We start from the raw sequence: 26,618 nt of genomic DNA on the forward strand, positions 1-26,618 counted from the left end.
CAAATAAATATACAGTTTTGGTTATGCATTAATTTTTGTTACATACTAGTATGCATGATCTAAAAAATCATTTTACAAAATGGAACAATAAGTTTTTATCGGATGATGTGCAGAACGCTGATGATAAACACAGAAAGCAACAAAAACAAGTATTAACGAGAAAAATGGACAAAAAACAATCGCCGACATAAATCGACAGAAACAAGTCGCGATAGAGTTATTTTGATGAAGATCAGCTAAAATGCGAGGAGAATTTTCAATCAAGATCAAAGAAAACTGAATCTGTAGACCATGCATAGATCACACTCGTACATGGAATGGAGTAGTGAGGATTTTAATCTTACAAAGATTGAGTTTTTGACCACGTTAATTTCTACTCCATTTGAAAAATTTTATTTGATCTATGAACAAATATCAGTCACCTTAAACTTGAAATCCTTCACTTGAAAATGAACATAAAAATTATCAAAATGAATTCACACAAAAGCATTGAAGAAATTAAAGGCATTCTTACCTATGTAAGGGTTGTAAAAAGCGTATACCAATGATGCTTGAAGAAAATGCAAGGCGGAGTTGTGAGTGTATAAATTTTGCAATGGTGAATGAAGAAGGAGAATGTTGGTGAGTATTTATTAAGAATTTTGAAAATTGAAAAGCAATGCATGAGACAACTCTATTTCTTATTCGATAGCAAATACAAATTTTGAGTGTTGTTTGTGATGATACATTTGAAGCTTTTTAGAGTCTAATGGATGCAATTCATTTCAACAGGAATGGTAAAACACATTTCATGCATATACATCCTACTCATACTTGTTGTTTTGGTGATTAACACACAAACCCATGCAGAATTTGATGATTTTTTTAGAAATGCAAAGCTTTTTACTTAATATTTTGAAACTATTTCACTAGAATCCAGTTCGGTGGTTAAGTTTTTCATTGCTTTTTGGCCATATGTCAGTCGGCATGAAGAGAGCTTTGCATCTGGTTTCAGTACTTATTCCAAATCAAAGATCTGGGGAATTCACAATGTTCTTTAATGTGGTAGTATGTCGAAAAGAAACAAGAAATTATCGGATCGCGGGCAACAGACGGGAAGGGAAAGAATAAAGATTAATCTGGTTGGTGAAATCCTGTACATGTTTCCAAATCTTAATTAATTGATTTTATAGTAATTTTGAATGATTAGTTTATATTTAAAAAACTCGCGTAATTTAAAACTTTATAAAATCTATTAATAACTCTATAAAATAATATCACGTACGTGCATTGTGGGTGCAATTAGATATGACTGCTTTTAGAAATTATAAATTTAACTATCATAACTTTTGGGATGCATGGTCTGAATGAGTTAGCCGGTCGCAATTTGCTTATTTTTGAATATGGAAATGCATGGTCTATAATGAAATTTTCTAGGCAAAATTATTTTTTTGAAGAATAGATTAAATAAAAGGCAATATATATGAGGACAAAAACTTGTGTGAGACGGTCTCAAACTTATTGGAATATAATATGCTATAAAAACACGATATATATATAAATTGTAGTACCTGACCTTGTTATATTCTTCCATTGTTATCTTCTAATCTTAGCCTATCGTAGTAGGGAAGACCCAATCTTGACGAAAGATCGATGTTGTTACCTGTGACATTGTTGTTGGGGATTTGGTTTCCGTTGTTCTCCATTGCTTCTAATAAATTATGATTGAGGAATTACCTGCATGAAAATTATATATATAAATAAATATGAATTAATTTTGTTAAGTACTTTGGTGCATGGTCTGTGTGAGTTAGCAAGTTGCAACACTGTAGATGTGCTCATTTTATGTAAAATGGAAAAGAAGGCCAACAAAAATTATAAAGAAAGACCAACGTCTGCAAAATGTGATAATAAATTATTGACATATACTGACGCAAAATAAAAAGCAAAAAAAAAAAAAAATTTGACATCTATATTGTTATATACGGGTAGATGAAGGATAAATTAATTAAAAATAAAATTCAGATCATGTGATTTTTTCGTTTATGTAAAAAAAAATTGGATTTGAAAAAAAAACTGCTAATAAAATGTTCTACAAATATTTTAATCATATTGCACGTGACAACAAAAATAACAATATGGAATCCAGGGAAAAAATGTATTGGAAAAAAAAATCAACAAAAACAAGTGCCAACATAAATCGACAAAAACAAGTGCCGACAATCTCAGATTGATAAACGTTCGAGTATCAAACTTCCATAGAGATTTTTCAATGATCAAGAAAAAAAATAGCTACCAATCATGTATAGATCATAAATATAAATGAAAATAAGTTGTATGTATGGATTGTAAATTTTCCAAGATAAAGAGATTATGACTACTTTAACTTCTACACTTCTGAAAAAAGATTTACATAGTTTATGAACACGAGAAAAGATCATCATTACAAGATCATCTTTACTTTCAAATTGCAATCCTTGAAACTTATCAAAAAGAACTCTCACACAAAAATATTGAGTAATAATTTAATATAATTATATAAACTTGAGAGTTATATATTTTTGTTACTTATTTGTTAATTACATTTTATTATTTAAAATATTCATTTTTCAAAAAATTATTTTTTGAAAAATTGATATACTCGTGGTAGGGAATATTTAGGAAATTAACATGTTCAAATTTTTTATTTATAAAAATGACGTCTCAAGTATATTTAAAATATATTGTAGAAGGGTAAATTCGATGCATGGTTTGGATGGACAAGATTCACATACATATGTGATTTTAAAAAAATTAGTGGACCTCATGTATGTGTGTCTAAATTTGGGCCCTTGATTCTATCATGAGGTAGTGCTTCTATATATAGGATGGAATGAACCTTGTGGAATATCATTTTTACTTATGGTAGTATGCTGAAGTCGGCATTAAAATTTAATCCAAATAAATGCTTGAATTTGGTAATTATTTTCTAACGGCATTATTTTGTTAATTACTCTTTTCATATGAAAAATCTCAACAGCCAAGTTTTTCAACGCTCCCACCCGAAGAAAGGAAACTGCGGTTGCTCCGCGTACAATTTACGAACACCGTCTACACCTATAAAAACCTGTCTGCTCAAGTTTCATGTGAAACCCCGATTTTAACACGAAAAAGATTTCATTGCAGGAGAAGAACCGGAGGTATTATTACCGTAAATACGCTCCGGACCACCATTGCTACGTCCGTGATCTATTCCCCAAACCTCTCAAAGTCAAAAGTCTAGGGTTTATCTTTTTCCTTATTTATTGATAGCAAGTATACTTACGTTGGAATTTGAGTCTGTAATAGAGAAATTCGTTTGACGTAGCGGTGAATCGCCCGCCAGATCCCCTCCGGTGAGCTTAATATCCGCAGTTCTAGGGTTTCTTTTTTTTTATCCATATTTGTACTTTCGTTTTTTCTAATGCGCGTCTAGTCGTTTATTTTATGATGTTCTTTTTGACAACGTTACAGGCGCTAGGTGTTTAGAGGCGTTTAGTTTCTAGTCGTCTGGTTTTTAGAGATGATGCCGCTGATTGGGCAAGCAATTGAAAAAATTGCGGCTCTGTGTTATCTTTTTGTAAATTTGGAACGTGCTGTGTTTATTGGCATGTCGATCTTTGATAAATTATTTTGTCGATTGAGCTGCTTTTGTAATTCTGTGGTCTGATTATAATTGTTTGAACTGGGATTATTGTTTTCACTCAGTTCATTCGGGCACACGCTATAGGAATGTCTAATTCTGTATGCTGACGAGTGTTCTTTTGGCCGCATCAGCGTTTGATTTTATTTTTCGGCCATTAGTTTTTTGCAAATTTTATTCTACATGAACAATGACTCATTAAGAATGCATTATTCTTTAATTTTTGACGTCATGTAGGAGATGTCTCGAGTGGAGGGATTGTGGGAGCGGTTGGTGCGTGCAGCACTACGTGACCGAAGAGTGAGCGGGGATGTATTTGGACATCCTGACGCAGGTCTTGTTGCAAATGTTCCATCGTCACTTGGTAACAAAGACATAGACGACATTCTAAGGACTGCAGATGAAATCCAAGCCGATGATCCTAATATTTCTAGAATTTGTATGTGTCGTTATTTGTTTTTCTTTTATCATGCTAAGACATATTCTTTTCATTCTGAGACAATTATTTTTTTTATGCAAACTATTTAGATAATTTTTGACTCAGGACTTACATTTCATCTTAGGAGTATCTCCTTTAGAAGTCAAACCTCCCTCAATATCCGCTTTCCATCCCTTATACTCCTCCGATGTTACTTCCTTTAGAAGTCAAACCTCCCTTGGTATTCCCTTCCCATCCCTTACAGGGTGATGCCTTACTGCTTCGCATACTTCTACCAATTACCAGGAATTGACATCAAATGGTTTCTTGGACTCAAGTGCTGGTGCCAACGAGGATTATATATCTAAATGTGGGCTTGTGAAACATTTAAATTTTGTATTCAGGAATATCTTTTAATTTTTTTCCTTTTAAGTTGCATTTATTTAACATTACTATAAGGAAACAGTTTGAAATGGAGTCGTAACTGTATCTATCTGAATTACAGTCATACACGCGATCATTTTGAACTTTTTTTTATTTTCACTAGATGTTTTTCTTGGGTGCCCAATTTGTGTACTTGGCTCTGTATGTGTGAGAATTTACGCTACTAGAGTTGATTGCCTTGTTAAGTAAGTTTGTCGCTGAATAACACTCTTGACTTTGTTATGCATTAAAACTGCTGTCATAATTTGAACTTGAGAAGGTATCTAGGGATTCCCAAGTGGAAAATTCGCCGAGTCATGCTAGACTGTTAGCTTGTGAGAGAATAACATCATTAAAAAGGCTCGATTAAACCTTGTTGAAGAATGAGTATGCTTCTAACAGCTAGATGCTTAATAAATATAAATATGGATGTCCTTTGCTTAATGGCTTCCTGTTTCTTTGACTTCTATTTTCACCCTGTATTTTTTTCTTCCTTTTATCTTTTCAGTATGTGAGCATGCATATTCATTGGCTCAAAATTTGGATCCGAATAGTGAGGGAAGGGGTGTACTACAGTTCAAGACGGGTTTAATGTCTGTCATCAAGGTATCTCTAAAGAGGAATGTTACTAATGCAACACTTATACGCTCACTCAATGTTTTCCATGTTGCAAAATTGAATAGTTTGATAATTAATCATAGTACTTTATTAGTGCTCCTGCATGTATTGATGTATTTGAACTTTCTATGACTTGCATTTGAGAAATTTATGGTCTGATAGGCATGGTTGCGATAAATAGAGCTGTTGACTTTAACATTTTTCTAATCTTGTACTGGTGCAGATTTCTTTTATTATACATATGCGCTGCATTCTCCTTTTGTGATATTTATGAAATCTTGCAGCAAAAGCTAATGAAGCGGGAAGGTGGAACCATAGACAGAAGTCAGGACATTGCCCGCTTACAGGAATTTTATACACACTACAGAGAGAAGCATAATGTGGACAAGCTTCGAGAAGAGGAGATGAAGTTGCGAGAATCTGGTTTCTTTAGTGGTAACCTTGGAGAGTATGTGTTCTTAAACAAGGCACTTTTTTCTAGTTGCTATCAGATGTTTGTTTGTGGTAGGGTTTTTTGGCCTTGTTTTCTGTGCTGTTTTCAATTAGGCATCATGCTTGTTCTTGAGCACTTTTCTCTCTTTGTACTCTTGCATACAATTGGTTTTAGTAAAAACTTGGTTGTTAGTTTCATATTTTGGCTGTCTTTTAATTTTTGCTCGGCTATTGTCTTCTGCCATTTTTATCAGGTTGGAACGTAAAACACAGAAAAGGAAAAGAGTTTTGGCTACTCTTAAAGTTCTTGGACATGTTTTAGAGCAGCTGACAAATGAGGTTTCCCCTGAAGAAGCTGAAAGATTGATTCCTGAGGAGGTTTGTCTATCTTTTAAAATTTTTGTTGCTTGTGTTCATATAGGCATATGAATTTCGACGGAAGGTAGTTCTATCTTTTGTTATTTTTAAAAAAATTATAAGCATGGAGAATTTGGTATTTGTTTTTTTTATACGTCATACAAAGTAACTAAATCATACATATACTTAAATGAGTGTACTTGAATTATGCATTAGTTTCTTTGTCTCGGATTAAGATGTTACCTCCTGTCATACTCCATTTATATATGTTTTTGTTTTTTCAGTTTATTTTAAATAATGAGGCACACAACCTATCTTGGCGAAGCCCACAAGATACTGTGATTTTGCTCAGTGGCAGGATAAGCTATTTCACAGTTTCACCATTTTAAAATTTTTATATTTTCCTTTAATTTTCTTCTGTTCTTTGTCTAATTTTTTGTGTGTGTATTGACCAAAAAGGAGATGCATGAGTTCACGTGAAACTTATGACTGCTGAAACCACAGGAACACCCATGTTCTTTTTCCAACTTTGTTTTCACTTAATCTGAAGCCAGCTGCTTACAGTGATGAGATATTTTTCCACTATTACTTCTAATTTATTTCGTAACTTTGTTCAGCCCGTGTTCTTAAGATGGATAAAGAGATGCTTTTAGATAGGGTAGGGGTCCATGCTAAGCGCTTGCATGTCTTTGGATATTTGGAGTGTGTAGGTAATTGGTTCTCTTAATGGATTCTATCCATAGTGCTTCATCAAGATTCAACTCCGGATTATATCCCAGGCACCTACCGTGTTGAATTATTTTCATCATCTTCTTCTCTCTTTTCCCTGGATTGCCCCCGTTGTCAAGTTGATGAAATTTTAGTTTTCCTCATGGTTGCTCTCTACTTCAGCTGAAACGAGTGATGGAGGTGGATGCAGCTATGACAGAAGATTTAGTGGCCTACAATATAATTCCTCTTGATGCTCCGACTCTTACAAATCCTATCGTGTCTTTTCCAGAGGTGACAGGTTATGTTTCTGTATCTAATTACTATTTCAATGGTATTCAGTCGTCTGGAGTGGTTGGATTTTAAATCAGGTACGAGCAGCGGCTTCATCTTTGAAGCACTTCATGGGACTTCCAAAATTACCTGGAACTTTTCCCGCACCGGCGACGAGGAGTTTAGACGTGTTCGACTTTTTGCAATATACTTTTGGCTTCCAGGTTAGTGTGTACTCCTCTATAATTTTCAGTTGTTATTTCTCACCAGCATGTGATTTGATCTCCATTGTCGTTTGTTTCTGCAAAATTTCTTGTCAACTTTTCTGTTCTCTGTCCTATCCCGAAAAGAAATGTTATGAGAAATCTAATTAATTGCCTGCACTAAAAAATCAGTTTTTCTGCTTGCACTTTAATTTAAAATTAACTGCATTTGTCAGAAGAAGGGGGTGAGAATGCACTCATTATAATGTGGACCATAATGCTCGGTTAGTATGTTAGTCAATGAAGTTGGAAAATTCGGTAAATACCTAGTGTTATAAGAGGTTTATTTGCATGTCATCTTGGAGAAGCTGAACAATTAGATGTCATGGTAATTAGGGCCTACTGCAACTTTAGAAAGAATTTTGTTTGCTGACGTTTATATTTGGTGTACCATTAACTTTGAAAACCTTTATGCCTGGTGTAATTTGAATTTGTGAAAACACGATGACCTCACTTCCAATTACTTATTCTGTAGAAGCCTAGGAACCATAAAACACGTTGTCATAATTTTTGCTTCTTTCTATTTATTATTCACCCAAAATATGAATTGGAGGTTAAAATTTCAAAGCATTTAGCTAACATGCTTATTGTAGTTGAAGCTTTGGTACTTCAGAACTTTGCATGAGCGTCAAAGGTTGCTATCCTCAAATGGGTTGCAACACTATTCTCAATTTGTTGAAGATGAACTTTATGCAATAATCTCATTTCCCCGCCCTTGGCAGTTTGTCCCTTAGGAGAAGAACCTGGTGATGAATTTTGTTTCATGATATTTGGTCTCGCGTTATTGATTGTGTTATATTTTTGTACATCCCCAAAATCATTGAAATATTAATTTTTTAATGTTTGGTATTTATTTGTTGGTGTTATTGACTTTTTCAGATTTGAGATTCAAATTTGTTTTTTCGGTTTTTAATTTTTTCAGAAAGATAATGTTTCCAATCAACGGGAGCATGTCGTTCACCTCCTTGCAAATGAGCAAAGTCGGCTTCGTATTCTTGAGGAACCCGAGCCAGTATGTCTCATACCATGTGTCAGAATGATATACTGGATTTACTCCCCTCGTTTTTTTGTCTCTTTGCGGTGTCTTTTCAGATGATGGCTGATTGTACATTTCAATTTATGATTTTTGTTGATCACATGTTTGGGTTAGGACACTAATTTCAGAGGGGGATGGGAGGTTTTTATTAGTTTGGTGCTTGGTTGTAGATGTAGGGGAAAAAATTCTTTTTGTACAGGATCATCACAATGTCACGAACCCTTTAGAATTGCCAATAGCTGCTTGATCGCTCCAAACTATGAATTTAAACCCAGGTGACTTATTTATCTAGAGTGCAATTGCTTCATGAATATACTGTACAACTTTATCAATAGTAGTTCAGTGTACGGAATCCTACCGCTTGTGAATCACATCTTTCACAGCCTTCCACGAAGCATTTATATTTAGTAGAATTATTTTTCCTGATATGTGAGAGTGGACAGTGCTTTAGTGCCGAGACCTTAATATTGTTTGAGGATAAGCGTTGGATGACCCTTTGGCGTGACCCCATGTTTGGCTTTCAGTAGAAGTGGAAGATGTTTTCCACTTACTATTGTTTTTAACTTCCCTTAATTTTTATCAAGGGCCGCTTGTCCTTGAGATTGTACATCTGCGTCTCATTTCAAATTTCTTATGGAGGGAGAATTCTTTTGCCTGTGATCTAGAATTAAGTTTTCTTAGAATCAGATTATCACTTGTTACTTTAAGAGCACTAATCAAGCTTTTACTATACAAACTATTTGTGCTTTGCCTGGAAGATTGACTAACGAACAGATTTAGAGGTTTATGTTCAGATTGCAGACATTAGCTTCAGGATTAGTTGCTAACAATCTCCACTACTTGTGAATTGTCTAGAGTTATTAACCTAGATGATTTTTCTCTCTATCTCTGTGGACGAAATGAATAACTTTGGAGCCTAGTGGATGTCTTTATTTATTTTTGGATTTTTAAACAAATGGGCGGTTGTTTTTCTATTCCTCTGGACCTCTCCTGTCTCTGTGAGCATATTGTTACTATTCTCAAATTCTGTGTATGCACCTTATGCTTTTACTCCTTGAATATGAGGATTAGTTTTATGGTAGCATGATGTGCATGTCTACTCGATCCCTATTACCATTTTTGGGATCTCAGATGAACATTTGGTCTATCGTGTTTTGAGTTATTTATCGCTTTGCTCCAGAAATTGGATGAGGCTGCTGTGCAGAGTGTATTTTTAAAGTCTCTTGACAATTACATCAAGTGGTGCAACTATTTGGGAATCTTACCTGTCTGGAGCAAGTATGTTTTTTAGTTCCGGTGGTGGTGCGAATTCTTTTCTATGATATTCGTGTTAATTTGTAACAGACTATACATTTTTCAGTTTGGAGGCTGTTAGCAAAGAGAAGAAGCTATTGCTTATTTCATTGTACTTCTTAATATGGGGCGAAGCAGCAAATGTTCGATTTCTTCCAGAATGCTTGTGCTACATATTTCATCATGTAGGTTCACTTGGAGCGTTGAATGTTTGAGCATTTTTTTCATTTATTGTTTTTAACTAGGTATCGATTAAGAAGATTTCAGGTCATAAGGATTGTCATTTGGCTGTTTTCCCACAGCTTTCTTTTCATTTCATAGCTGAAATTGACTCCCGTGTTTGGTAAAGGGTTTTGTTTGTTCTATTTAAGCTGTAGAATGAAGGATATTTGGGGTACGCAAGGACAATGATGTTGCCCAAAATTTTCTAAAAAAAATGAAATTCTGATCTAAAGTTGTACCTTCTGCTTTATTGGGAGTTGGGAAGAAGTCAATGATTTTTTTTCCCCGGTGTAGCTTTGTCTCATCCTAATACCATGTTTTGTTCAAATTGAACAGATGGGAAGGGAATTGGAAGAAATATCGCGGCAACAGGTTGCACAGCCAGCCAACAGCTGTCTTTCTGAGTCTGGAGTATCATTTATCGATCAAGTTATACTTCCTCTTTATGAGGTCATTTCTGCGGTATGTCTGCCGTGTTTCCGATTTCTGTGTCTTGCTTGTGATCTAATTTATTTGTTTATAGAATTTGAGTTAATTTAGTGTCATGGGCACTGGAAATACTAGTTTTTGGTAATTACATCCCAGTATGAACTCGAGATTTTCAAAGAAAAAAGTTAATTTATTTCTTAATAGTTTAATAATCCGTGATCTACAGGAAGCCTCCAACAATGATAATGGTCGAGCTCCTCATTCGTCTTGGAGAAATTATGACGATTTTAATGAATACTTTTGGTAAGTTTGGGTATCAGAACTACAAGATATATTGGAATAATGGTTTTCATAACCTTTATCTTTTAGCAGTATGTTTTTAAATTTTAGACGTTCTTCAATAGATAAATTTGTCTTTTTGGTTTTTTTCCCAGGTCACTGCACTGCTTTGAACTTGGTTGGCCATGGCGTAAGGGTACAACTTTTTTCCTACATCCAACAAGGTCAAAGGTCTGCAACACTTACATTCATTCTTAATTATCATAATAGCCAAGGGCGTTCTTTGGGTATTTTCACAGGACAATTTGGAGATTGACTGTAATAATTTTTCCCAAAAATATGACCTGTATACATTTTTGGCTTGTGAATTTCACAAATTTTAAAAATTATTCTCTGGATGTTTTAATTTCAAACTATCCCGTACTTTCACCCAAAATCATGTATTTGGCATTTATATTTCAAATTCTTTGTTGACACGCATCATAAGATTGGGTCGGTGAAGATATTTTTATCTGAGGAAAGTGTTTTCTTGAAAATATCCGCTGTTGGTTTACAGAGTGTTCTGAAGTCTAGCGGAGGCAAACGTTGTGGTAAAACATCGTTTGTTGAGCACAGGACGTTTCTTCATCTCTATCACAGTTTTCATCGCCTCTGGATATTCCTTCTGATTATGTTCCAGGTCTGCAACTTGTTTGGAAATATAGCAGTGCTAAGCTTTTCTCGCCTCATCTCTTCTCTCTCTTTTGCTTTACCCCGTTATGAATTTTTTTTCTGTACACCTATCTGTGTGTGTTATATATATACTACTGTCCGGCGCACTCGCTGCGTGCTTGTACAACCTTTTTTCGTAATTAATTTAATTTATGTTAGAATAGAGGTAATATCCTATTTATAAGAATTAGTGATGGGCCATATTGCAATTTGGGAGGGGCAATCTCTAAAATAAGTTGAAATTCCACATGACACACCAAATTGTCTTGTCTACCACCCTCTCCCTTAATATAATAGTTATCCATATGTCAAGGGGCTGTTACAAATTCTGATCGGCAAAACCATTATAAATTCAATCACTTTTAAAAGTTTCAGCTACTGCAGTTGTTTCATTGGATCAGTCTCTTAGGCCTATCGTGTTATAGAAGATGTGGGTTACTGATATCCAATTAGCTTTCTTTGTCTCCCATGTTCTGGTGAATTACGACTAAATTCCAGAGGAAAATGGAAAAATTGAGTTAGCTGCTATAACGTTAGGGTGGACCATATCTTCTTGATTGCATATTTCAGATTTTTAGAGTACACAATTTTGAGTTTTCTGAAAGGAATTGTTGTTATTACCAATTTTAAATATGTTTAGTTTGAAGTTTCTAGATTTTTGATATCTTGTTATCAACTTATTTCAGTTTTTGTTTTTCTTCTTTGTATTTACAATGAAATAGATTATACATTTTGTTGTGTCGATGTTTATTATTTTTACACAAATCTGAAGTTCAGGATTGGTATCATTTTGCTTATCACGCCCATAACCTGCAGTTCAGGAGACACTCTTTGTTTATTTCTTATGGTGGATAATCTTTTCCAGGGACTTGCCGTCTTTTCATTCAATAAGAGCCAGTTCAACTCCAAGACCATTAGAGAAGTTCTCAGTGTTGGACCGACATACTTTGTGATGAAGTTCTTTGAGAGTAAATATTTGATATTTTAGACTGTTTTGTGCCACATTTGAATAGTTCAATTTTTTTATTTTTATTTTTATTTTTAAGCCAATGAATTTTTCTGCTCTTCAGGTGTCTTGGACATCATAATGATGTATGGGGCATACTCCACTTCTAGGCGCCTAGCTGTGACCAGGATTTTACTCCGTTTTTTGTTCTATTGCTTGACGTCGGTTTTCATATGTTTCCTTTATGTGTATGTATATGCTACTCTTCTCAACCTTTTTCCTTTTAAGTGCCTAGGTTTTCTTTTTTCTATCGCTCTTTTTTTTTGCAAGCTATAGGCAGGACTTTGATTAAGTGCTGTATTTCACAGGAGAGCTCTTGAAGAACAGAGCAAACCCAATGCCGAGTCAATTATCTATAAGCTCTATGTCATAATACTTTCCATCTATGCTGGCGTGAAATTCATTTTGAGTTTCTTGATGCATATACCAGCATGTCACCATATGTCCAATCAGTGTGATGGTTGGCCTTTGATTCGTTTTTTGAAGTGGATGCACCAGGTTTACTTATTTTTTTATAGCATTATGCATTGCGTGAATGACTTTCACATATTTGTAGTATAAATTATATTTCTTTTTTGTTGTTGTTAATAAGTGTGCTCTCACGTGTTTTAGGAACATTACTATGTTGGCCGGGGCATGTATGAAAGAGCTTCAGATTTCATAAAGTAATTATATAGCTGCATTACTTTTTCTTACGACTTTCCCTCGTACTTATATGTTCTTACTTTTATAAGGGAGACCTTTCATCATTCCATCTGTCTCCCCTGCTTTTCCTTGTATTTATTTGAAGCAAATTTTATCCGCCACTCCTTGTCAATTGCTGTAATTAACCTAGCATGGATAATTTGTATGTTGACGATTTCATTCTTCACAAGATAGCTGAAGGGATTCGTTATGATCTTAGATTTTCTGTATTATGATGACTGTGAGTGACCCATGGTTTTGGCTTTCCCACTTGACTCGAGCCCAGCTGAGATTAAGTGGCAGTTTGCTGTTGGCTTATAGTCTTTGCGGGAGAGAGGGGATGCTTTCAAGTTTGATTTGTTTGAGCATTTTGGCAATAAGGAACGTGATGATTTGCTGAAGCTATCTCGTTCACTTTAGATTCACTTTGTCAAATGCCTTGTTTTCTTCATATGGAGTCACCTCTGTTAATTCCATCCATTTCTGCTGAAGCTATCTCGAGTATTTTAGATTCACTTTATCAAATGCATTGTTTTCTTGATATTGGGGTGACCTCAGTTAATTCCATCCATTTCTGCTGACGCTCCATGTGATTGTTGGGTGGGCGTAATTTCTGCTGATTCCATTCAAATTTGTAGTTATAACCTTCTCAATTGATTTCTGATGGCCGTGTAAATTTATTGGAATGCGTTCCTGGTTTCCATGTTTTTGCGTGAGTATATCGAATAATATTTGATTTAATGGTGGTTGTAACTTATTAGCCCTTGTTCATGGCAATGCAGATACATGATCTTTTGGTTTGTTGTACTTGGATGCAAATTTTCTTTTGCTTATTTCCTACTGGTAAGCATAAGACATTTCTGTTATTTGCTTTTGAACGCTGCATATTTCAGTTGTCTTTGCCTGAGATTAGATAATTTAGCACCCTATTGATTTTGTGCTTCACTTCACAGATTAGACCGCTGGCGGGGCCAACTAAGCTGATAGTAGAAATGGATATCAGGCAATATTCTTGGCATGATCTAGTGTCAAAAAGTAAGCCAAAATGTTATCAAGGGAGCAGTTTATTTTGATGTTTGTTCTAATGTTTGTGGTTTCTTGAGATTGGTATTATTATTGCACCACTTTTACTTATTGAATTCTAACTGATAGAAATTTAGTGAACATATAATGTAATATGAGAGATTTTAGTTGATTGTTCGTGGAGACCTGCAACCCAACCCCGACATAGTTTCCAAAGGGTGAAAGTTTTTTAAATCTCTTTTAGATTAGAACACAGATCCCATTTTTTGAATCTTGATAATGTCAAATCTAACTTTTATATACATTTTTTCCATTCTAACATCCCTCCATTCTGAATTGACGTGTTTTCGACTTAAAAAACAATTTTTTTACAATGTCTTGAAGAAAATCTCGCGGCAGAAGACAGGCAGGTGGATACCTATTGTTCTTCCATTGACCAAATAAACAGAGATCAGACAAGTGGACAGCTGGAGTTGATGACTGAAAGTGTGGTGGTCATCGTAAACCACACTTTGACTGAAACCTGACTTCATTTTTTTGGCACTTAATGGTCTTTAGATACATAAAAGGCTGAAATATCAAGTTCAGGGTTACTACATCGACATCATGTTGAATCTGGAGCTTAGGAATTTAGCGTTAACTTGAGATTGAAACTTAACGTAAAATTTATAAATTTGGTAATGAAAGCCTATATTCATGGAACAATCATATCGTTATGGATATAATTAAAATGAAAGGGAATAAATATGGTAGGAAATTGTTATTAACTAGATAATAAAAATAAAAATGTCATACCAAATATATATCATTGTATTTGTTTTCATACTATCAAATCTAATTCTTGAATTTATTTTTTTGTCATCCAACACTTCTGTTCCAAGTTCAATTAAGTGTAGTGTAAAATGTGCAGTTTTTTATTGTTTCACAATATTGCCGTTTCTCAAATTGAAAAATTGCTATTTTTCACGTGTAGATAACCATAATGCTCTAACCGTGCTAAGCTTATGGGCGCCTGTGCTGGCTGTAAGTATGTTTAACTTTTATTTTAGTGTTTTGGTCTCGGTTTTTTGAAATCTTTGCCATTTTGAGAACTGATGGTTCCCCTGTTCTCTGTCATACAGTCAAAATTATTTTTCATGGTCTTGAGTATCTTTCTGATTTATTCAACTTTTGAATTTGATTGTGGGTTTTTTAATTTTACTCTTTTCATTGGCTCTTTTGTTTAAAGAAAGCAATTGGCAATAAATTTGAATAATTGGTGTACAATAATTTGAGTTTTTAATTGCTGTTTCCAATGACCCAATGTTGCATGATTTTAGTTTATTAATCAAAGTATTCTAAACAATGGTAGGTGGGCGGTACGCCGCATAGGTGGTTTTTTAAATTAGTTTGTATAATATTTAGTAATATTATATATTAATATCTTTAAATTATTTTTTATTTTATTTTCATTTTAGAATATTAAATCATTGTTTAATATACATGACTAATAAAATAATAGATAAAGTTTTTTATTTTATGATATTACATCATTGATTAAATTAACTGTGATCTTCCTCTCTTTCGGATGCAAAATCACCTTCGTTATGTTTTCTCACTCTAGATTGTTGACGAAATTGAAGTTTGTCATGTAAATCACATTTCTTGTTGGACTTTGATGCTAATAAAAAATTACCTGTTATTTTTTTAATTGGATTTTAAATTTAAATTAAAAGACCTTTTTAAAAAAAAAAAAAACCAAAAACGAACAAAAAAAAGCCCTAACCGCTTGGGCCACCTAGGCTGGTCGACTAGCTGCCTAGGCCGATTTTTAGAGGTGGCGGCTGATTTTTAGAACACCGATGAATCACCATAAATAATTGTGTCGGTGAGTATTTGATGGGATGGGGTTTTGGACGGTTATAATCTTACTTTTTATGCATGGAAATATTATTTTTAATCTTAACCAACCCATCTCTGTATGGCTGTTGTTTTTGTTCTTATTTTTTTGTTGGATACAAGAAATATGTACCTGAGGTGGAGAGAAACTAGTGTACTTAGCTTGATTATATAATTAACCAATTTAATTTTCTGAGTGTGTCTGATTGTTAGAGCAGTCCAGAGCATAATTTTGGGACAGTGGTCCATGGGACTGTGCCTCCAATTCCCTCATTTCTTGATCTTTTACTTTTACATACGGCTGTATTTGACTTCTTTGTGTTTTCCTTATCTTTCACATATGTTAAGACTTTGTTGAGAAGCTTGAAAATCTATATGGCATGTCCCACCATAATTTATTTTGAGATGTTTTGTGATCAATAACATTTCTGGCCTTGCTTGGTCCTTCAAGAATGTGCTCTTCACCCTAGAAATGTTGGTTGACTACTGAATTTGTTATCTGGAAAGAATAATTGCTTGTGTTATCTATTGAATCTTGATGAACTTGTGATGACAATTGGGGAAAAACGAGCAATTTAAATAAATGAATTATGTACTTCAAAGTTCATGATATGTGAGAGAAGGTTATTCTTTCAGTGTCGTGATGATATTCTCTGAAACAGATTTCTAATGTATAATATCAATGTATGTTGCTATGTCTCCTCCCACTTAATAATTTCCCTCTTGTTTCCTGTATTGCAGATTTATCTCTTAGATATCCATATTTTCTACACTGTTATATCTGCTTTATGGGGTTTCCTGCTGGGTGCTAGAGATCGCCTTGGAGAGGTGATGTATTTTATTGTGCATGTCTCTATATTTGAAAATGTCACGTGATCATCAAGCATATGCAGTCTTAACATTTTTTGCTGTGTTGAAAGTATTAGTCTTCAGTTATGCATGTATTTCTCGTTCTCCTAGAGTATAATAAAAAATTTAAATTACATTTCTTTCGCTTAAGTATTGAATCATTTTCTTCTCCATAATTTAGATTAGATCTCTAGATGCTGTTCATCATCTTTTTGACAAGTTTCCCGACGCCTTCATGGATACACTGCATGTGCCAGTTCCTGACAGGTTCTTTCTTCTTCAGTTTGATACCTTTCTCTCCCATTAGAAATTGTATATTCTGAAATTAAAGTATTTTTTTGTGGCAGGGATTCAATCCAGCCATCTGGTCAGGTTTGTTAGACCACCCTGATGGAAGCTAATGGTTTTGTTTACTAATTTACAAACCTAATCTTGCAAGGATGAAGGAGAAACTAAAATAACTCGGCACAAAGCACAGAACAAATTACTGTCATTACCATTGTAGAATGATCTGATGTTTCTATTGGTTTGTTTGATTTGGTTTTAAGGAAGTAATTGAGCTTGGGACCGAATGGTTACAAGTATGTCCTTTAAAATTCCATTGCTTGGGAAACAAAAGGATCCCGCTTAGATTTGAATTAGTTAATCCACAATTTTAAAGGAGATAAGGGCTGGGATTAAGTACCGGCGACTAATGAAACCCTTCAGGTTGATCACAAGAACATAGACTTCATTTTATATAAAAGAAAAATGTTAAAGTTTTTCCATTGGTTAAGCTGAAAAATTAAGGAGAATTAGCAAATGACACTGGTTCTTTCTTTGCTCGTAGAATTTGTGTAAATAGTCATAAATAATATTGGATTGAGAAGTGCTTGATATTGGAATTGCAATTCAACTTCTCTTTGAAATAGTATCACCCTGCTAATTAAAGTATTTCGTATTCCATTATTTGTTCAACCATTCAGCATTTTGGCACTTTCAAGCTGTTAAATTTTAATTATATTGTGTAGATTCTCATTTAGTGGATCACTAGTCCACTAATGTAATTGACACTTAATTATTAATAAAATATCGTTTCTTATAAATTTTTTTTTAATTATATTGAAATCAAAAGTCTGTCTTATTAAGGCTTTAGGGAAGAACAAGTTGGATGCTGCTCGATTTGCTCCCTTTTGGAATGAGATCATAAGGAATATGCGTGAAGAAGATTATGTTACTGATCTGTGAGCTATTCTCCTGTTTGAACATCACAAGTTTTGATTGACATGAATTTCCTCCTGTCTCATTGATTATTTCCAACAGGGAAATGGAATTGCTTCAAATGCCTAAAAATTCATGGAGCCTTCCCTGGTTCAGTGGCCTCTTTTTCTTCTAGCTAGCAAGGTCTCACCTTGTATTTGAGCATAAAATTATATTTGTTAATTTGCAAGATTCTTCATCTGTGTGATATATTTCTTTTATGTAATACTTGCTAAATGGGTTTGTGATTTTTCTCCTATCTGAAGCTGTTCGTTGCTAAAGATACTGCTTTGGAGAATAGAGATTCTCAGGGCGAGCTATGGGACAGGATTTCAAAGGATGGATATATGAAATATGCGGTTCAGGAGTGCTTTTATGCTATCAAGTTTATTCTTACGTCCATATTGGATGATGAAGGCAACAATGAGGGGAAGAAGTGGTAGAGTTCATCATAATTTTTTTTTGCTCTGTTGCTGTTTGCGGTTTTGCTCTGTTGCTGTTTGCGGTTGTGTACTTCACAGTTCATTATCATAACATATCAGGATTGAAAGAATATATGAAGACATTCAAGGAAGTATAGCAAATGGAAGTATTCTCGACGACTTTGACCTGAATAAACTGCCTATTTTAATTCAGAAAGTTACAGCTCTCCTGGGAATACTGGTTCGTGCTAAATGACTGACAATGAATGAAGCCCTTTTTAAAATTTTGAAACTTGGACACTGCGATTGTATGATGTTGTTTAGTTATATTTTGCTTGACTTTGTTGCATGTTCTTTATGTTGTTGGATACATATTGGCTTCTCTGTTGTCTTACCACCATTCGCTTGTTTCTTCTATAATTTGTTATGTAATATATAATTTAGAAAGAAGGGAGTGATGATGGATGGTGGTTGTCAAAAGGGCTGCCATACCTTTTATACTCAGGAGAGAAACTTACCTAGTGATGTCAAAACATTTCAGGACCCAAAACAGGAGCAAGGCAGAAAGATATTTTCAGTTTTTTGGTTATATCATTTCAGTTATGTAACACAAGGCAGCATGTTGCCAGCTGGAATCAAATATGAAAATATGTGAATAAAAACACACACACACACACACACTCTTATATTTATGTAATCGATGGTTGATCTTGTTCTTAATGGAGGCAATTTTGAATCCATAATTTACCTTTTATTAGAATATAGTAGTTGTCAAGATTTCCCTCGTGGGCATATGATCGGAACTACTACAAATTATTATGTACTTGGGAGGTCATTGATCATGGGATAGTATACCTTTTTCCACAGTATACTTTATTTTAATATATTGTTTGACTCTATACATACATGCCTCCTTTTGGATGACGTGGTATTCTTTTTTCACGATATATCCAATTTCTAGGTGCTAATTCAACTTTTTTTCCTTTATCTATGTAGAAAAAGGATAAGACTCCTGAACTCGAAACTGGTGCTGTTAAGGCCATCCTTGATCTTTACGATGTTATGCAGCATGACATGTTTTCTATCAACATGAGGTTTATTGAAAACTTTATCATCTTTGTATTGCCTCCCACCTCCTACTTGTATGTTGAACCTGTTCGGTTATGCAGAGAAAATTACGAGACTTGGAATAGGCTCTTCAAGGCAAGGACTGAGGGTCGTCTCTTTCAAAAGTTGAAGTGGCCTAGAGATGCAGAGTTGGTATGCTCTTATCTGTCTATATATATATATATATATATATCTGTTCAATACATTTCTATTTGGGAAAGGGCTAAAATGCATTATACATGTCTAGAAATCACAAGTCAGTAGATTGTATGCACTCCTCACCATCAAAGATTCAGCTGCGAACGTACCAAAGAATCTTGAAGCAAGACGGAGGCTAGAGTTCTTTACTAATTCTCTTTTTATGGAGATGCCAGTAGCCAAGCATGTCAGGGAGATGTTATCTTTTTGGTAACTGCTACATTTTCTTCACCGATTTGGGGATTGTGCTGAATTTTATGTGTATGTAATGCTCACCATTGCTTGGGCAGCGTATTCACTCCATATTACTCAGAGACCGTGCTTTACAGCATGTCTGAACTCCTAAAGGAAAATGAAGATGGCATTTCAACGCTGTTTTATCTACAAAAGATATATCCAGGTACCTCACAATTTTTTTGAATGTTGTGTCTGCTCATCTTTTCCATGTTTTGGATTAAATCTTTTTGATGTTTCTCTGATCTGAATGCCAATTCTTACCCCTTAAAACCCCTTAGCCTTTAATATGTGCATTATTGCCATTGTAGAAATCATTGAATAATTTTCCAGGACAAATGTAGTATTATTCTTAGCTCTTGAAAGATGCTTCTTTCTCAAAGCCGCCACATTTTGCAGTTTGCAGTAACACATGGACCACTGAGTATCGTTCTTTTCTTAAGACTATAGCCTTTTGTATTAATCTTTAGTTTGTTTTTGATATAGGTTAGGTTCTTCGTTGATATTCTCATTATATTTTATTTTACGGTTTCCACGTTAAGGCTGATTTCTGAGCTCACAAAACTATGTCACATATTATTTTGCCTCTTTTGGACACCTTTGCATATTTAATCTAATTTATTTTCTAGAAATCTTATTTAGATGTTGCGATTTTTGAAACTCTTTGGTCCTGGTCTGATTTCCAATTCTCTCTCTCTCTAGGTTTTTGGTCCTGGTCTGATTTCCAATTTTCTAGAAATATGTAGATGGTTTTTTTTTATTTCTTTTGAAATTGTCATAATTCATTGACGCCCTTACTTGTGATCAATTTTGGATTCTTTACGGGTTGTCTTCCTCACACTGTATTTGGCATCTTGTTATGGTTCTTTGAATTTTGTTGTCCAACTTATTTGCATTCCATAGTTATCGCAGTATCCGGCATTCCGGCATGTTGAAATTGTAATGTGTTCTGTTTTTTGTTCAAGAATATGTTTTCTTTTTAAATTTCAGATGAATGGAAAAATTTCCTTTCTCGGATTGGACGGCACGAGAACTCGACAGAGTCAGAATTTAGTGACAATCCTAATCATATCCTTGAACTGCGTTTTTGGGCTTCTTACCGAGGGCAGACATTAGCCAGAACAGGTGCGTCTTCAGTCATGCATCTTGCCATGTTGGTTGTTTACGTTATGTCAAAAAACTTATTCATTTCTTTTCCGAAGGTAGAAAAAATATTGAAGTGCCTTTATTTTTATATACGTTTTGTCTCTTGATGAATCAGATTATTTTAGTGAAGCATGAACTTAATTTCTTTTAGCCTCTAGCTTAAAATCCAAAAAACAATTATTCACTGTAAACTTCTATATTCAATTTCTAAGAAATTATAACGTAGCATTATTAAATATAAATGGTGTAGAAATGAAAAATTTCTTGTCATCTTATCTTGTGACACTTGTAATGGAAACATCAAACATGCAATACTACAGAAGATATTTCAGCATAGTTTAAGTCTGGTTTTTTCACATAATCTGTGAATGCATTGAAGTTCCTGCATGATGAATCAAGTGGACTCACAGGGTATTGGATTTGGACTTCTTCCTTTCTTTAGTGGATGAGTTTGAGCTTTTGTATTGTATATTACTCTATCCAAGAATAGGGGAAGTTTTAGGTAACATTCTTGGAGGGGCCTATTAATTCTATGACCTTATGGTGATTTTAGTGTGATATTTTTGTTTCTTATCGGCACACAGCGGTCTCATGTTTGTATACTGAACATTCCATCATGTATGATTTAGCAAAAGCATTGTTTTGGCCATCTGTGTTGGTGGTGCTCTAATGGGAAATATACTGGTGTACATTATTAACCTAGTTGCTTATGACTGTAAAAAATGAGTACCATGAACTTTTACTTTTCTCATCTCTTTAATCCTGGATTACTCATTACTTCTATGGACACAGTTCGTGGAATGATGTACTACAGGAAAGCTCTTATGCTTCAAGCTTATTTGGAGCGTATATCAACTGGAGGTTTGGATATCTAGTAATCGACGCATCTCTCGTTTTTTGCTTGTCATATCTATACGTAGTCGTTGATTCATCCTTAATTTCAGATGTAGAGGCAGATATTATTGGAAATGAATCGATTGATGTTCAAGGTTTTGAGTTGTCTCCTGAAGCCAGAGCTCAAGCAGATCTAAAGTTCACATATGTTGTTACATGTCAGATATATGGAAAGCAGAAAGAAGATCATAAACCCGAGGCTGCAGATATTGCACTGTTAATGCAAAGGTTGGGCAATTGTTTGACGGCCATTTCAAAAAGGACAAGAAAAATCCTTCTCTGCTAAAAAACATATAAAACTCCAACTTCTCAATAAATCTGAAATCGAGAAGTTCTTAAACTCTCCATGTTTCCCATTCCAATTCAGTGGGATATTATTAGCATTGACATTACTTGCTAACTTAATCAAAATAATGATAAAATATTTGGTATTGCCAAAACCTTATCTTGATTACTACCTTCTAGAATGATCTAGTGCTTTAATTGATAGAGAAGTCTTCCTGTGTTGAAAGGAAACTTATGTAAGATGCTAAATATATGTGTCTTTTATGTTTCTCCTATAATTTTTGTTGTCTTATATATATTTCAACACAGAAATGAAGCTCTTCGAGTCGCATTCATTGACGTGGTTGAAACTCTTAAAGATGGAAAAGTACACAACGAATATTTCTCAAAACTTGTGAAGGCTGATATTAACGGGAAAGATAAGGTAAACAAAGGATTAGAGATGGTGTGGTCTCCTGCATTTTATTCTTTTCAGTGGTTTAGGATATGGAACCATGTGTATAAGCCTGGTAAAAGGAATGGATACCTGGTACAGGTCTCCGGTTTTTTATGGTAATATGTATCTAGATTTTTTGAGATGAATTGTAACAACCTTGTGTTCGTTATCAGTTGTGGAAGGTCTACAGTTTATATGTACTGCTGTGATGCTTGTGGAGTGACTGCTTTTAAATTCTGCGACTCTGAGCAGGATAATTGTCTAATTTGGCATCATCTGTTATTCGTCCATTACTATGTAACGAGTTTACATCTTTTAGACCGAATATATACCTTTCAATATTCAGTCTTTCTTTCTTCCTTTCCTTCTACTGCATCATCATCTTCGTCAAATTTTACTATCTTTTACTATGCAGAATATTTCTACTCGACCTACTTTGTTTCAATCAAGCACATTTTCATCTATATGCGGTTTTTGTTATTTTTTAATTTTGATTTGGACATTATATCTGTTTGATAAACTTCACAAGGTTTTGTACATTAGTGATGCTCTAGTTGAATCCATTTGCAATTAAGTTATTTGTGCTGAATTCTTGGATCATCTTGAAAATTACAGGAAATCTATTCAATAAAGCTACCAGGAAATCCTAAACTCGGTGAAGGGAAACCTGAAAACCAGAATCATGCTGTAGTCTTTACTCGTGGTAATGCTGTGCAGACAATTGACATGAATCAGGTGGGGTTTTTTTCTTTCAAAAATACGGAAACCATCTAAGATGATCGTTTATTTTTTAAGATAATGGTTTTTATGTGGTGTTAGTTTCTCCTTAAATCTATCGTTCGAAGTTGTCCTGCAAATAGTGTGTGGCATCAGTCTTTTGATAAATATAATTTGTATTCCGATTCCTTTGACCAGTTGTTTCTTTCAACCTCTGTTTTTAGCCTCTTACTTGTTTATATCATACTCTATGCATGAACCTTCCCTTTCCTTTCTAAGGTTTCTTTGTTTCCCGTCAAACTGGCAGATACCTCATGCCCATTATGTGGATGACTATATTCTAACTAGTAATATGAAACAAATTGTTTACATGATGATTTTTTGGTTCTAAAATACATACTTAAAGAACATATTACTTTTTGGATTTTTTTAGCTTGCTTTTGTGAATTTTCTGTTCTTCCTAATTGTCATTGTCCAGAAAAGTGCGGGGATTTCTGCCTACCTTTTTCATTAATGAACTCCTAATCCCTCAGGATAATTATTTTGAGGAAGCATTGAAGATGAGAAATCTTCTTGAAGAGTTCTATTGTGATCATGGAATTCGTCCTCCGACAATTCTTGGTGTCAGGGAACATGTATTTACTGGAAGGTATTTAAAGGGCTTTATTTGCATTTTTTCTCTCTGTATACTTCATCATAAACTAACTCTTCAGCTTTCACATGCAGTGTATCTTCTTTAGCATATTTCATGTCTAGTCAAGAATCCAGTTTTGTCACTCTTGGTCAACGTGTTCTTGCAAATCCTCTGAAGTAAGTTCTGCTGGCGGATGGCTATTTCATAATGTTTGCTTGCTACTATGTTTATTTCTCAGCCTCTTAAAGTTAATCAAAACCGTGCATAGGTTTTACTTGATACTTTGGTGTTCTTCAGGGTTCGCATGCATTATGGTCATCCAGATGTTTTTGATAGAGTGTTCCATATTACGAGGGGTGGTATTAGCAAGGCATCTCGTGTAATTAATATCAGTGAAGATATCTACTCTGGTATGACCGATTTAAGAAACTGATAACATTTTTTTGTTTTATTTTAGTTAATATGGAATCTTTATGTTTAAGGGATATGATTTTTTTCTTGTCTTGATGGTTATCAAATAAAGGAAATAAAGATAATCTCTGAAAGAAGTAATTAGGTTTTCGGTGCAGATTTTTCACCATTATTTCAAAGAAATTGGTAGTAGGTGTTAATTATTGTAGGATCGAGCGCATTTCATTTTAACAAAAGTTTAAGTCGGCGGTAATGATATATCTCACACCTTCTGAACCATACTGATGTCCAAATACCAAGTTTCAATCACTCTCCCCGCAAAAGCAATTGTTGCTCTTCAACAATCCCTCTTTTGGTAACTACTCTCCCTTACAAAAGTTACATTTAGTGATATTTTTGCTCCTCAAATCTTTTAAGCCTTACAACAACCCAAGTACCGTGTCTTAATCGATATCCAAGCAAGAGCACATGTCGATCCCTAGCAACAGTTGTCCAAAATTTTTGTGATTTGTGGTCTAATAATACAGAATTACTTCAATTATATCGTCACTTACATTGGTGATGCAATTGAGCCAATTCTAGTTGGAGTGGACCTCTATTTTAGCTCAACTAGAAAAAAGTTTCACTACTTGAGCTGGACTAAGTGGGGGGATTTGGGCTTGAGCTTGACTATGTCAGCACCATCAAGCTTGAGCTCGTCGAGCTCGATTTATCAAGTGTTAGTAGAGCTTTAGGTTGATGTTGGATTGTGAAATGACTTAAGCATGTTGATCATATTAGATACCTGAACCATGGAGTTGAAAAAATGCAGGTTTCAATTCAACTTTACGTCAAGGGAATGTGACTCACCATGAATACATTCAGGTATAACTTAGATTCCTTTCAAGCTTCGGAGCATGAGTATATGTGAATTGGGAGAAGACTAGCTAATTAAATGAATTTTGCACAGGTTGGTAAGGGAAGAGATGTTGGACTCAATCAGATTGCCCTTTTTGAAGGAAAAGTTGCTGGAGGCAATGGAGAGCAAGTTCTTAGTAGGGATGTCTACAGGCTTGGGCAGCACTTTGATTTTTTTAGGATGCTCTCATTTTACTTTACCACAGTCGGATTCTACTTTTGCACCATGGTTAGCTATTTCTCATGGAAAAGCAACTTTCCTGCTTTGTTGCTTAGATTTATGAAATGGCGGACTTGTGTCTAAATTTGTTGGGCAACGTCTGATTTTGCTTGTGTATATTTATTTTACAGAATTGAACTTTGCATCCCATGTTAATACCTGTTTCAAAGCTGTTTGATAACCTTTAACAAGTCCAAATCTCCTTGCAGTTGACTGTGCTGACTGTGTATGCTTTTCTCTATGGGAGGGTGTATTTGGTAAGTCCGTAGCCTGTATTCTCTTTTTACAGTAATGTATTCATGTCTTACTGTGTGCCGTTCTTACATTAATTATATACTGAGAAGATTGTTTAATTTCTATTCATCTTTCCATCTCGAATTCTATGGCTGTGGTTCCTTATTATATTTACATTATTTTTTTTTCTAGGCATTATCTGGGGTTGATGAAACCATTCTAGACAGAGCACAAATAAAGGATAATACTTCTCTGAGTGCGGCTATTAATGCACAGTTTCTGTTCCAGATTGGAATCTTTACAGCAGTTCCTATGATTTTAGGGTTCATCTTAGAACAGGGCTTTCTGAGGGTATGTCTTTTTTTATGTGAATTCATGTCTTTGGTAGTGCTGGTTGGCAGATTTGTTACAAATTTTACTCTATTAGATTTGGAGGATCTGTCTTTAATTCAGGCTGCGCTGTACTTAAGCTATCATGTTTGATCTTCTTACCAATTCTTGGATTGTATATGAAATATATGTACCTTTTTGGATTCTATGAAACTGTAAACATTGCAAGCAGTGATTATTTTAGCAGGTTTCTTGAGCCTCTCAGGAAGCTAGGATTCTGTTGGACCTCGTATTGTTGACATGTGATAATGAAGTTTGTATAGGAGATACTCAACTCTTTTAGTCAGAAATCGGGATTGAAGATTAACTTGGAAAAAAGCGTTTAATTAATGGGATTAAATTGTTCGGATGTGGAGGTAGAAGTGTTGGCTTCAGAGATTGGGTGTAAAAAAGAGGAGTGACCAATTAAATATCTTGGGGTACCGTTGGGAGACCATCTTAGGAACTTTGACTTTTGGAAGCCCATGGTTTCCAAGATGTCTAAGAAATTAGCAAGTCTGGGAAAAAATGTTCCTATCAAGGGGGAGGGGGGTCGTCTAACATTGATAGTGTCAGTGTTGAATGCTATAACAACGTACTTCATGTCTCTCTTTAAAGTGCCATTTCGTGTGG

The 26,618-nt window shown here is 34.6% G+C and overlaps 1 protein-coding gene across 1 annotated transcript in view; it reads left to right on the forward strand.

Moving 5' to 3' along the window:
- The first annotated feature begins 2,988 nt into the window (after window positions 1–2,988).
- LOC142522105 (callose synthase 9) overlaps window positions 2,989–26,618 on the forward strand; it is a 28,775-nt gene continuing 5,145 nt past the window's right edge. Inside the window, 45 exon segments of the mRNA XM_075625262.1 lie at window positions 2,989–3,353; window positions 3,878–4,079; window positions 4,990–5,087; window positions 5,384–5,547; window positions 5,786–5,909; window positions 6,780–6,890; window positions 6,968–7,093; window positions 8,055–8,144; window positions 9,349–9,446; window positions 9,529–9,646; window positions 10,020–10,145; window positions 10,339–10,415; window positions 10,547–10,622; window positions 10,948–11,070; window positions 11,968–12,070; window positions 12,173–12,296; window positions 12,417–12,606; window positions 12,721–12,773; window positions 13,575–13,635; window positions 13,746–13,827; window positions 14,789–14,838; window positions 16,435–16,521; window positions 16,724–16,809; window positions 16,890–16,914; window positions 17,671–17,765; window positions 17,845–17,885; window positions 17,888–17,925; window positions 18,048–18,220; window positions 18,324–18,444; window positions 19,200–19,297; window positions 19,373–19,463; window positions 19,558–19,718; window positions 19,799–19,908; window positions 20,733–20,867; window positions 21,681–21,749; window positions 21,833–22,010; window positions 22,377–22,491; window positions 23,119–23,238; window positions 23,754–23,869; window positions 23,947–24,030; window positions 24,152–24,264; window positions 25,077–25,129; window positions 25,215–25,391; window positions 25,592–25,639; window positions 25,809–25,967. Coding sequence (XP_075481377.1) covers window positions 3,881–4,079; window positions 4,990–5,087; window positions 5,384–5,547; window positions 5,786–5,909; window positions 6,780–6,890; window positions 6,968–7,093; window positions 8,055–8,144; window positions 9,349–9,446; window positions 9,529–9,646; window positions 10,020–10,145; window positions 10,339–10,415; window positions 10,547–10,622; window positions 10,948–11,070; window positions 11,968–12,070; window positions 12,173–12,296; window positions 12,417–12,606; window positions 12,721–12,773; window positions 13,575–13,635; window positions 13,746–13,827; window positions 14,789–14,838; window positions 16,435–16,521; window positions 16,724–16,809; window positions 16,890–16,914; window positions 17,671–17,765; window positions 17,845–17,885; window positions 17,888–17,925; window positions 18,048–18,220; window positions 18,324–18,444; window positions 19,200–19,297; window positions 19,373–19,463; window positions 19,558–19,718; window positions 19,799–19,908; window positions 20,733–20,867; window positions 21,681–21,749; window positions 21,833–22,010; window positions 22,377–22,491; window positions 23,119–23,238; window positions 23,754–23,869; window positions 23,947–24,030; window positions 24,152–24,264; window positions 25,077–25,129; window positions 25,215–25,391; window positions 25,592–25,639; window positions 25,809–25,967 — 4,686 coding nt within the window. The 5' untranslated portion in view covers window positions 2,989–3,353; window positions 3,878–3,880.

This window comes from Primulina tabacum, chromosome 2, assembly GCF_025594145.1.
Source record: "Primulina tabacum isolate GXHZ01 chromosome 2, ASM2559414v2, whole genome shotgun sequence".
In the NCBI taxonomy this organism is placed as follows: domain Eukaryota; kingdom Viridiplantae; phylum Streptophyta; class Magnoliopsida; order Lamiales; family Gesneriaceae; genus Primulina; species Primulina tabacum.